Here is a 12,567-nt window from a genome sequence, read left to right as displayed (position 1 = left end):
CATTTCCTGTGTTATTAAAATTATCTTAAACCCTTTTAATTGCAACATATTTCATTACATATTTCCCTATTATTGAGCATTTAGAATACTTACAATTTTTTTAAAATTTAAAATAAAGCTGACATGAATATTCTTGAATATAACCTTTGTACATATTACCCCAATGGAAATTTGGATTTAAAATTATGCGGTCTTGGGTAACTTGTCCTGCTTTCTGTTTCCCTGCTCCCCATCAGCTGCTTTTGATAAACTATCTGAGGCTGCTAAACATTAGTTTTCTTTTAAATACTTATCAATGTAATAACATTTGAAGAGCTGGAAATCATAGCTCCTTATACCTTTCATTATCCTGGGTCCCTGGATGAACTGCATTTATACAGATAATGATGCTTCATTTTCTTACCCTTGGAAGGACGTAGTTGTTTCAGTAATACAAGTAGCCTGGGAAAAATAACTTTGGACTTTAGGTAAAAGTAGCACAAAGTTGCTGAGTGACTCACTTATCTAGCTTCTCAGCAGCTTGCCGCCAATGTGTCTGCTCTTTCCTCCATCTCAAATTTTCATTTAAGCCTGGAAATCGGTCATTCCCTAGGAGTAAAGAAATGCATGATAGGAATTTGATAAGCATGAAACCCTCCAAGATAACAAGAAGTTCAGTAACAAGCTCAGCTGAGACGATTCAGCACTATTTCTCGTCTAATTAGAGTTCATGCTGGATGCTGGTAGGAGAGACAAAGCCGCCAGGCCTATGTCTGAGGTGCTCTGCTCTTTGATTGACAGACTGGAGCTTTCAAAGAACCCCTACTTGCCTTTCTGGGGCATCCATTGGTGAGCACATTTTTCATAAGCAGACGGTTACCGAGGGTTTTACAACCCCTCTGGGGGTTCTCTCTGAGTTGTTGGGAAGGAAAGTATGGGTGTCACATGAGGATGCCCCACCACCACTGAAAAAACTGATCTCCCTCTAAGTTCCCTGCTTGGGGTGAGCTGTCATTCTATTTTACTCTGAGCACTGTGAACAAGAATGAGAGTATCTAAGCAAATCACTCCAGTCTACAGTGATGAGTTCAGCTTTTCCAGATCATTCTGGCGTGGCAGGGTCCCTCAAGTACTGGAATACTCAGTCCATTTGTGGGAACTGGTTCCATTCTCACAGTGCCAGGAATGATTTGGGGGGATGATCTTGGAACAAAACCTATCCACTTTCTGTGGCCATTCTCTGGATACAGCAGTCAAATCCCCTAGTGAGAATTCAGCCTTGAGGGGACAACACTCCGATTCATCCTTCGACTCACATTCTTGGATATGACCTTTTACCACCATCAAGTTTAAATTAACAGACACCATTTGGGACATTTGCAGAGTTCCTATGATTTCACAATAGCAGCTTTCCCTTAGAGACACAGGACTAACATATACATCACACACAAAGAATCCCAGAACCCCTGCTGTCCTTGATATTACCATAAATGTCTCAAGAAAGTGATGGTGTCTACTCATGTTGGGAAGAATTCCTTTACACAAAGATGCAAAATTCTCTGATAAAAATCAGGGAAGGGCCAGTCCACACACCTGGAGTCCGGCAGCGCCGCATCATCTCCCCTCTGGCCCCTTCCCCACGGAGCAAAGCCTCTTCCAGCCTGGCCTTGACATCCCTTGACTTCTGCAGGACTTGGGTACTGACTTTGTCAGAACTCGGTTTTCCCTGGACAGGACAGAGGCAGGAAGACAATTAGTTTGGTGAGTTCTCTGCTCATGGAGAGAATCTTCAAAACAGAACTCTCCAGAGGACTTCAACCAGGTGTGCTACAAAGAGATGCTATTTTGGGAGGAATCTTTGGCCAAAATTCTGCTAATGGGTGTGGGATTCTTTCTGTAGAAAGCGGAGATCCCTTCCCCATAAAAGTATTACATCTGCAATGCAAACCACTTATGATTTACATACAGGAATTAAAATGAATGATGCCTCCATTACCCAAACATAGGGCAACAGTAACAAGACAGGACTGAACTTGGGAGAAAAGAGCTAGCATAAAAACTGAAACACCCCACATTTACCTTGTACTCAAAACACGAGACACAGATGAAAAGTAGATCTAAAATCCTATTTAGTTGCATGGATGGCAGGTCGGCAATCCACTTCCGAATGAGGCTCTGATCGGCATTTTTCATGATCCAGAGGAAGCAAATCATGAGGTTGCGGGTGGTGTCGGCATTCAACATGTTGTACTGCTTATAGGGCTGAAAAAAGGCAAATTGGGAGGTGGAGGTGGGAGAGGGTGAGCACCGGACAAACTGAAAGGTTAAGGAACGCTAATCTCTGAGAACATGGCAGCTGTATTTCTTCCTTGGCTGGAGACCTGTTTCAAGAACCCCCCCTTCCCTCAACATGGGAAGCCACGTTCTTTGGGCTGGGTTTGCTCAGCCAGGCTTCCAGCCAGGTAACTGGGCAGCTCCTGTCTCAGGGGCAGTGTGAGCTGGTGGTCTGCCCATGACCAGGACCAAACTCCCCAGTCCCAGTGATACAAAGGGGCTTCCATGTTACTGAGATCCCTAAGGATTTCTCCCTCAGGATGGACAGTGGAGTGTTGGACTAGCTTCTTTATCACAGAGTCCAAGTATATAACATAAGGGTCATGAACTGCTCACCCAATTAATCAAATCCATAATTGGAGTGGGATTTTAACAGCAATTTATGCTTGCCTGAAGGTGAGGATAGGGGGTAAGGCTATTTGTTTTAATCGTTTGGCCACAAGTACTCATTTTAAAGTGCTGAGTACACTTTCTATTACTCATCAAATCAACATGAACAACAATACGTGGCTGGAACCTTGGTTTGTGTGGCATAGCTAATATCCAGTGGAATGTGGTGGTGAAATTACAATGAGGCATTTGTGAGTTTGTAAGGGAAATGTTAGTTTTGGATGGAAATAATAGAGTTTATGAAGTTATTTTAACATTAGTTTTTCTGAGTATGTTGACAGGAAGAAATGAAAACTTTTAGATATATTATAACTTTGCAAGGAGTATTAAATTAAAACAGATGAACTTTGGGCTTTTGAGTTTTTTTCCCTTAGAGGCAACTAACATTGCAAAAGGCACACAGCACCTCAAGCAGTCAATTTTGGTGAGATGGATATTACAAAGGTGGAGGAGCTCCTAAAATCACAGTATTTATCGAACTCTAAGATCAGTGATGCCAAATCTCAAATGTCCTTTCTCCTTCTCCCCTCCCTGCCTCTCTGCCAGCCCTCCACAAGCCCCGTGGGGTGTTTTGGGATGGGAGGTTGCTAGGTACTGGAGGAAAGAGAAGAAAGTGATCAGGGAATAAGAGTTAGACCTAGATGCTATCTTCCCAGAAATGGACTGAGATGGACGTCTACCTCCCTGATGGACCCACCTCAAGAGAATCAGAGGTTGCATTCCCTGAGGAGCCCATCTTTAAGCTCTCAGAGTCTGCTCAAAAGGTCAGAGCCAAACAACTCTTGCTAGGTTCCCAGTGGACCTAGAGGAGCTGAAGTATTTTGCTTAAGAGGTACTCACCCCAAGATACCAGCCCCACCTCATTTTTGTGGAAGCAGATACAATATGAATAATAAATACATAATAAAACCCCAGCCCATCCCAAGGGAACTTTCATTTGCTCTCCTTTGCAGTGATCTCAGATTTCCTAAATTCACTTCCTTCTTGGTTTCTTCAGCCTTGAACTCGGCACCTTTGGCATTGCCTGATTTGATTTGTGGATCTCTTGTTGTTGCCAGAACCCTGTCTGGCCTGTGTAACGCCCCATCTGTGCCATCCCTCAGCCACCAGCCTCCTGGTGATTCCTTCCAGCCTCCAGTAACAAGGCCATTGCCTCTGCCTGCTCTACACTGAGTGCTAGCAGGTGAATGTAAAAACAAGCCCACCAGAAGATGGGACAAAATACAAAATGAAAATAAACCAGAGAAATGTGCACCAGCATACCAAGGAAGACAGCATTGTTCCACTTGTCTTCAAATTAAAATGGTTCCCAGCTATGGCCAGTGCCACATTCTGGTTAATTGCACTTGCCCCATCCTGTTCTTCATCCGAGCCATTGGCACGATTTTTTCCACTACGGGCATCCGCAGCTGCAATTAAAACATCATTGGTGATGAAAAGACAAAGATGATATTTTCCTATTTTCCTTACCCATCACATCAAAGTTCCAATTTATTTATACTGATACCTAGTAGTTATTGAAGTCAGCAGATTAATTTTAAATCTGACATTTAGCATTGTTTAATCTGCTATCATTTATAGGACAAGGTGGGCAGACAAATAAAAGAGACGTAATGTCTAATACAAGATTAGGCTAGAAATTAATTTTTCAAATGGTGAAAATAAAAATTTTCAAAGCTTTCATTAAACTTTCTTGTAATCTAATATTTTTTATTGTATTCATTTTTTTAAATACTAACCAGAAAGGACCCTAAAGTTACAGAATTAAACATTTGCCTCACAGATTAATAATCCATATCATCACAAATTCAAAAATAATTAAATTTAAAAATATTTGACATAGATGTTAATTTATTGTATCTATATAACATAGACATATCTGTATCTACATATAGGTATAGATGTATGCAAACAAAAAAAGGATCCCACCAATTAAAAAGTTGGTTTTTAAAAATGCTACCAGTCACACACACACACTTTTACTTCCAGCAGTTCTTGGAAAAATATGTTAAAACACTTGCAACTGGTTGATTCCTTAAAAACTTATATTTTATTAGACATGTCAACACTAACCATCTGGACCTTCAATTTTTCAGAAAAAAATTGTATAAATAGCATTTTTATTTGCTAAAGTTCTGAAATGAGAACCCAATTTAAAAAATTATATCACTGTTATAACTGTTTTAAGGCAACTGGGTTTCCAAAAAAAAAAAAAAAAATGATGCTATAAATAGCAAATGGCAAACACTGGCAATTATGCAAGACCTGATAACATTTTCAGGATTGATTTGAGAATGCATTCTCCCTAACTATGCATGGGTCATGGTTACAAGAAGAAGAGGGAAGTATACATAAATAAACATTTGCTGTGCGAAATGCTTTTATACAGGTTCTCTTTCTCATCTTTATCACAATACTATGAGGATTATTATTATATTATCATTATTCACATTTTTAGAGTTGTTGAGGGTAAGTCATTTAAAGGATGAGGAACTTTTCAAGGGTTACATATTGTAATAAATGTGAGTGGAATTTGTATTCAGGTGTATGTTTCTGAAAGTCATTATTCTCATTTGTTTATCAATCTAAAGAGTCAATATTTAATATGACAAATTAGATGCACTATATTACCTGTTATAATAGAATACTTTTTATTGTTTTCCCACTTGTCAGCTACATCACAACCATAAGGTTTAATTCCTATGCAAGAATTGACTAAAATGCTCTTATTCCAAGTGACTGATTTGGAAAGTTCCAATCAAAAATGAAGCTTTGAAGAAATGAGTGCCAAAGTGTTCCCTGCTTTGGGAACAACCAAGCTGCAGCTCTTCAAATTAAACTTTCTGGAAACTTCCAGGCAAGTTCTCTAGAAATGGCATGCAAATCACTTATTCTGCTATGAATTACATCTTTAAATTTTGAGGTATAGGTCACTTATAGGTTGAAGTTTAAGCTACTGCACACATCAGGCAGGCCCATTTTGGTTATATCCAGCTTTCTTTATCAAGATAACCTTGGAATTGGGGTGAGTTAGCTCTGGGCAGACTCAAGGCCCTTCATTAATAAACATTAGGGCTGTCTTTAGTGATCATAAGACTTCAAAGTTGAAAAACTGGATAAAAAAGGTACACATGAAGGTTAGTCACAAGGTTGTTTCAATCACAAGGGCACAAGATAAAGGCTATACTATCATTATCAGATTTGTTGGCTCAAGTTCTGAAATGAGAACCCAAGTTAAAAAAATATATATTACTGTTATAACGGTTTTAAGGCAATTGAGTTTCCCCCCCAAAATGGGAGATATAAATAGCAGAGATCAAGGCAGCTGAATTACAGTTTAGAGATTTCAGGTCTTTCCTTCTGTCTACTCTAATATACCAGAAAGTAAAAAGGAACGTCTAGATAATGATTCAGTAATCATAGTCAGTCCTTAAATTCTAACTTCTCGGTTATGCAACCAAGAGAGCAGGATGGGAGTTTCAAAGAAGTTCTGTTGTGCAGAGGGAAAAGCAATAGCCACTCTGAAGTGATCAGAATCTTTCTTTAGAAAGGTAAATGCCAGAGGAAAAATTTTCCTAGTTGCTGTTAAGTGTGTGTGTGTGTGTGTGTGTGTGTGTGTGTGTGCGTGTGTGTGCTGGGAGAATGGAAGGGTAGGCAGATGGGATTATCTTTCTCAGGTCTCACATAAGAAGCTCCTCTATTTGGGAGGGGCTGGTCTTTTTCATCTACAGTGTCCCATCTGCACTGTAATGTGTAACTAGACTCAGGAAGTTCACAGGCATCCTTGAGACAGTGTATCCTTTCCTCCTGCCACTAGCCTGAGACACTGACTTCCCACCTCTGAATTAGCCTCCTAGTGCCAAAGGCAAAATTCCTCTGCCCTGGCAGAATTTCATAATATTGAAAAACAATGTGATACTTTTGGCATGAAACAATTATTTAGGTTTGTTTGAAACGAACTGCTTCTATGCTTAAACATTCATAAAAAATAAGGAAAGGAGCACCTTTACTTCAAGGTGTTAGTCATATCCAAAAGAGATGCTTATACTCATTGGGATGAAAAAAGAAATTATGAGAAATTATCTGATTATTATCTCATCCTTTTTTTGGTGTTTGGTTTGTAAAGTTCTTCATCTACTAGCAGATTAAAACACAACTAGAATTATTTAGAAAAAACTAATGTACATGGGAAAATGTGATTTGAAAAAAAAAAAAAAATAGGGGCCCCATGTTAAAAAGGCTTAGAGACGACAGTGTAGAGAACTGTTCACACAAACACATCAGCAATGGAGCTAAAGACAGAGAACTCATTCTAGCAGGGTATTTGGCTGGGGGTCCCATCAATCCAATGAAGGAAATAGTGTCTTTACCTGTAAAATCATAGAGCTGTGGCAAAGCATCCAAAATGATGCCAACCAAAGGCAGGTAAAGGGCAGCGATTTTGACCTTCACCTCTGACTTGACACATCGTGGGTCCAGGTCGTGAGAACTTAGCAGGCTGTTTATGGCACTGACAGCTTTCCTCTGCACTCTGCTGATCCTGTTGGCACAATTCAGAAAGCTACAGGTTATGGTGACAGGAGATTGACCAATATGCTCTTAAACAATAAAGAGTGATCAGAATGCTCTTAAACAATGAGAGGATGCTGTGAAAAGCTGGCAAAGTAAGGTGGAAGTGTACAGATTCCAGAGCAAGACTGCTTAGCATGATGTTTTCACAGTTCATCATGTTGTAGCAGGTTATCAGTACTTCATTCCTTTTTATTGCCAAATAATATTCCATTGTGTGGATATACCACATTTTATTTATCCATTAAGCAGTTGATGGACATTTGAATTTTTTCCACTTTTGGCTATCATGAGTTATGAATGTTGCTGTGAATATTCATGTATAAGTTTCTGTGTGGGCATATGTTTTCATTTCTCTTGGGCATACACCTAAAGTGGAACTGCTGGATCATATGGTAACTGTGTTTAACATTTTGAGGAAATGGCAAACTGTTTTCCAAAGAGGTTATAACATTTTACATTCCCACCAGCAATGTATGAGGGTTCCAGTTGCTCCATATCCTTGTCAACACTTGTTATTATCTATCTTTTTTTATTATAGTCATCCTAGTGGGTTTTGATCTTCATCTCATTGTGGTTTTGATATGCATTTCCCTGATAGCTAATGATGTTGAGCATCTTTTCCTGTGCTTTTTAGCCATTTGTATTTCCTCTTTGGAAACGTGTTTATTCACGTCTTTTGCCCATTTTTAAATTGGGTCGTCTGTCTTTTTATTATTGAGTTATAAGAGTTCTTTATATATTCTAGATACAAGTCCCTTATTAGATATATGACTTTTAATATTTTCTTCCATTTTGTGGGTTGTCTTTGATTTTGTTGATGTGTCCAATGAAGCACAAGTTTTAATTCTGATGAAGTCCAATTTATTTTTTGTTGTTGTTGCTTGTGTTTTTGGTGTCATATCTAAAAAACTATTGTCTAACCACAAGGTCATGAAGATTATTCCTGTGTTTTCATCTCAGAGTTTTACGGTTTTAGCACTTACATTTAGGTCTCTGGTCCATTTTGAGTTAATTTTTGTATATGGTGAAAGGTAGGGGTCCAACTTCATTCTTTTCCACATGGATATCCAATTGTCCCCATACCATTTAATAAAGAGATTATTCTTTCCCTATTGAATAATCTTGGCATTCTTGTCAAAAATCAATTGACAATAGATGTATGACTTTATATCTGGACTCTTCATTCTAAATATCTATCCTCATGCCAGAACAACATAGTCTTGATTACCATTGCTTTGCAGAAAGTTTTGAAATCAGGAAGTGTGAGTCCTCCAATTTTGTTCTTCTTTTTCAAGATTGTTTTGGCTATTCTGGGTCCTTTGCAATTCCATATGAATTTAAAATTAGCTTGTCACTTTCTACAAAGAAGTCAGCTGAGATTCTGAAAGGGATTATGTTGAATCTGTAGATCAGTTTGGGGAGTACTGCCATCTTAACAATTTTAAGTCTTTTGATCTATGAACATGGGATGTTTACATTTATTTACATTTTTAATGTCTTTCAATAATGTTTTGTAGCTTTCAGATTTTAAGTTTTGCACTTTTTTGTCAAATTTATTCTTAAGTATTTTGTTGTTTTTGATGCTATTGTGAATGGAATTGTTTCCTTAATTTCATTTATGGATTGTTCATTGCTAGTGTACAGAAATATAATTGATTTTGTATTTTGATCTTGTGTCCTTCAACTTTGCTGACCTCATTTGTTAGTTGTAATAGTTTTTTGTGTTTTTTTGAAAGACAATTCATTGTACACATTTTACTTACAGTTTTGTACACTGTCTTAATATAAATGGGACTGTTTCTCTACCTGAGTCATTTTTAACCAAAGCAAAATAACCTAAGTAATACAAAATGTTAAATTATCACATAAAGATACAAAAACAGACATTCTAATTCTAGTTATGAATGTAATTATGTTACATTTTTTTAAAATCCACAATTATGTTTAGACAATCACACATAGATCAGTGATTTGAATGAAATGCATAAATTTGTAGCAAAGCTACAAAAAAAAACAAAGAAAAATTACCAAGGAATGCACAAAATTAATGTTTATTCTACCTTTATGCCATATTTCTGAATCCTTCACCAATGTTATATGAAGAAAAAAGCAAAAGCAAAACAAAATGAATAACTGCAATCAGAATCACTAATGTTATCAAGTACGGAAACAAATCAAAATCTAGCAGACATCAGCAAGAGTATAGCAAAGACAATGCTGTAAAAAGAAACAAAGAAAATTACTAGAAAACTGTATACATCATATTCTTTCAAACCAGCAGAATATGCTCCTACATACAATGGAACATAAACAGAATTATTTTTTCCTTTAAGGTATAGAAATGCAAGTTCTATACCTTGAAGGAAAAAAAGGGTTTGTAATGGTAATTCTACTAAGCTATTACAGAGTGGACCACGAGCACATTTATGGATTCTGGGGATGATGTGTGCTGTAATTCTTTGGGATAGTGGAATCACTAGGCAAAATTAAAATAAATAAATAAATAAATATATAAATATATATATATATATATATATATATATATATATAAATATATAATACGAGACAGGCAAATGAGACTTCTCTTACATATTAGCAATGTTTAGATGGAAATCAAATTTAAATGCAGTCCACTCTTCTTTTGAAGAGGCTTTGGTTCAGCTCCCAAATCTTAATTGCTTGACATAATCTCCCAGAACGTGTCTTCTTAAACAGTAAACCTATTTTTAGTGGTGGAGCTGCTCTTAGAAGCTGTGTCTGCATGGGAATGAGAGCCAATCACTATCTTTGGAGGAAGTCCTAACCTTTCCTTGTATACCCTCCCTATATGTGTAAGTAGTCCATATTGCCATTTTATCACCTTTAGTTCCAACTTTAACAACGGCTCCACATACATCATCACTGCAGTCATCTAAAGATTCTCCAGTGAGGCTCAGCAGGTTTCTAGCCAAAAGCAATTGAGGTCCCTTCGTCTCTGCTATTTGTTCACTGTAATTAGCCATCATCCTCCTCATTTGTTTTTTTTCATTTCTCACATAGGCTCAATACCATCCCTAAAAAATGAGTAGTCACAGCCAGGCATTACATTACTAGACAACCGGTTATGGTTGTACAGAGCCCAAAAGTCTTCAACTATCAAACTTAGAGATCAGTTGAAGGTTTGCTTGCCAAGTTTTGCTTTTATCATTTCTAAAAAACCAAAGCACCCATCTTGTCTGTAGTGGTCTAGCTAAAGTTTTGTTAATTTTGTTGATCTTTTCAGAGAACCACCTTTTGGTTTTGTTGATTTTGTCTACTGTTTTTCTGTTCTCTATTTTGTTTAAGTTTGCTCTTCTTTTCCCAGTTCAGTGTATATAGTCTTGACATTTTTAAAAACCATGTGCACCTATTTACCTATTCAAGAACAGTAAGTTAAAATTAAAAATTAAAAATTTTATTTGAAAAGTTGTTCTTGTCCCAGCTACCATCTACCTGTGACAGTGGGTTGTGTTTTGAATAAGGCAATGCAAGGTGGCAGCTTCACACAAAGATGATTGACAGTTTCCACATGCTTGAGAAATCTTATGGATTTAATGATGTGTGGACACTTGTGTATACTCCCAGGGACACAGTGGAAACTGGAGCTGTGGCTCCTGATAGGGGTTCAGGGAGATGTGCCTCCTTGCCCTGGCAACACGGGTGGGCAGGTGTTGGTGAGTTCATTAATTGTCCTGGCAACATAAGAAAGTGCTGATCAAGAGGAAGCATTGTGAAAGGATGAGATTTTTCTGAGGTTTTAGCCCACATAGTAAAATCATGACAGTATTTCTAATGACTTTCCAGGAGAGTAACTGACAACCCAGCAATAAGGGATTATTGTGTTGCCAAGGGAGTGACAATCTTAATTAGTTCCCCTCTGGGGGGTGGAGAGGTAATGAGTGTGTGCATGTGTGTGTGTATGTGTGTGTGTTTGAAGAATGTATCTACCTGATTAGATGTAATTACATGATGACCTCTGAAAATATTCTAGTTGCTAGTAATATAATAGCAACAATTTTACAAGGTATCAAAACAGATGTCATTGCTTTTTCTTTCATCTGATGAGAAAGAAAATGGAAAATAGAAACTACTGCTAATGTAAATACCAACAATTACTTTCAGAAGTCACTTAAAGCAGTGCTATTAAAGGACAATTATGAAAAAGTGTGTGTGTATGTGTGTGTGTGTGTGTGTATGAAGGCAATTTTTTTTGTGTGCTCATACTTCTCTTTCAGCATCGTATGAGCATATGTCAGGACACTCTGTGTTGCTGTGGGAATTTGTGTTAGTTAAAGGGCAGAAAACTCTAACGAGAAAATTAGGAGGAGTTTAGTTAGGGTTGAGAGAAGAAGATGGAATTGAAGCTTTGGAAAATGAAGCTTCCTAAGCATATAACCCAGGGCCAGAATTTCTACAAGAACACAGAATTCAGAGCTAGGAATGTGAGATTTTCCTTGCTCACCTCCTGGGAGATACATTCACTTGTACAACAGCAGTGTGGGCAAGCCCTGATAAACTTGTTATCACAATTACACAAATTTGGATGTGCTCCTGTAAATGTTTCATGCAGGATGTCCTATTTTCATCACTAAATTACAAGCACTTTGAGAGAACTTGAGAACTTCCAATTCCGTAAATCCATAATATACAGCAGTGCTGCCATGAGCTGACCAGCATGCTTTATTCCAAAAACATCTTCAGTGGAGGCAGAAAGAATGTAAGAGTCATAGGAATAGGTTCCCCAGGCAGAAGATGTGTGGTGGGAGAGAGTGGGCCCTGGGAAGGGACTCAAGAGACCATGGCTCTAGATTTGGTTCTGCTATGTAACGTATGCGTTTCTGCAATTCTGTGAGCCTTGTCTGAAAACCAAAACGTTGAACCTAAGTTACTTTCCGATCCTAACGGTCTCTGCATCTGAGTCCCTGGGTGGAGAGCTCTACAGTAGCAGGGAACTCTGTCTGTTTTATGCACTGATATATCTCTGATGTACTCCAGCACTCAGCTGTGTCTGTCCCATGGCAGATGCTCAGTAATTGTTGAACGAGATGTATAATATTTTGGAAGACATTGTCTCCTTCCATCTGCTCAGAAGAGCTTTGGTTTCCTGGTCCTTTGGGCTCATGAAGCATAGGGAGAGAAGGAAAAAAGTGGTGCTCTACCTCCCACCCTGTCCACTGATTGCAAGGTTAGATTGCTGAAGCCCAGGAGATCTATGACTGGATTTATAAGAGGTGACTGGATTTAAAAGCCTTAGATGGTGGCTTCTCTCTTAGC

At 38.1% G+C, this 12,567-nt stretch overlaps 1 protein-coding gene and 1 pseudogene across 1 annotated transcript in view; both read right to left on the bottom strand.

The window, feature by feature from the left end:
• DOCK8 (dedicator of cytokinesis 8) overlaps nt 1–12,567 on the bottom strand; it is a 216,974-nt gene that overhangs the window by 34,924 nt on the left and 169,483 nt on the right. Inside the window, 5 exon segments of the mRNA XM_037851154.1 lie at nt 501–588; nt 1,573–1,705; nt 2,059–2,241; nt 3,967–4,112; nt 7,074–7,243. Of these exon segments, the coding sequence (XP_037707082.1) occupies nt 501–588; nt 1,573–1,705; nt 2,059–2,241; nt 3,967–4,112; nt 7,074–7,243 (720 nt within the window).
• LOC119505060 lies at nt 9,888–11,531 on the bottom strand (annotated as a pseudogene).

This window comes from Choloepus didactylus, chromosome 10 (genome assembly GCF_015220235.1).
Source record: "Choloepus didactylus isolate mChoDid1 chromosome 10, mChoDid1.pri, whole genome shotgun sequence".
Classification (NCBI taxonomy): Eukaryota; Metazoa; Chordata; class Mammalia; order Pilosa; family Megalonychidae; genus Choloepus; species Choloepus didactylus.
Note: the sequence above shows the minus strand (reverse complement) of the source record. Positions and strands in the feature narration are given on the sequence as shown.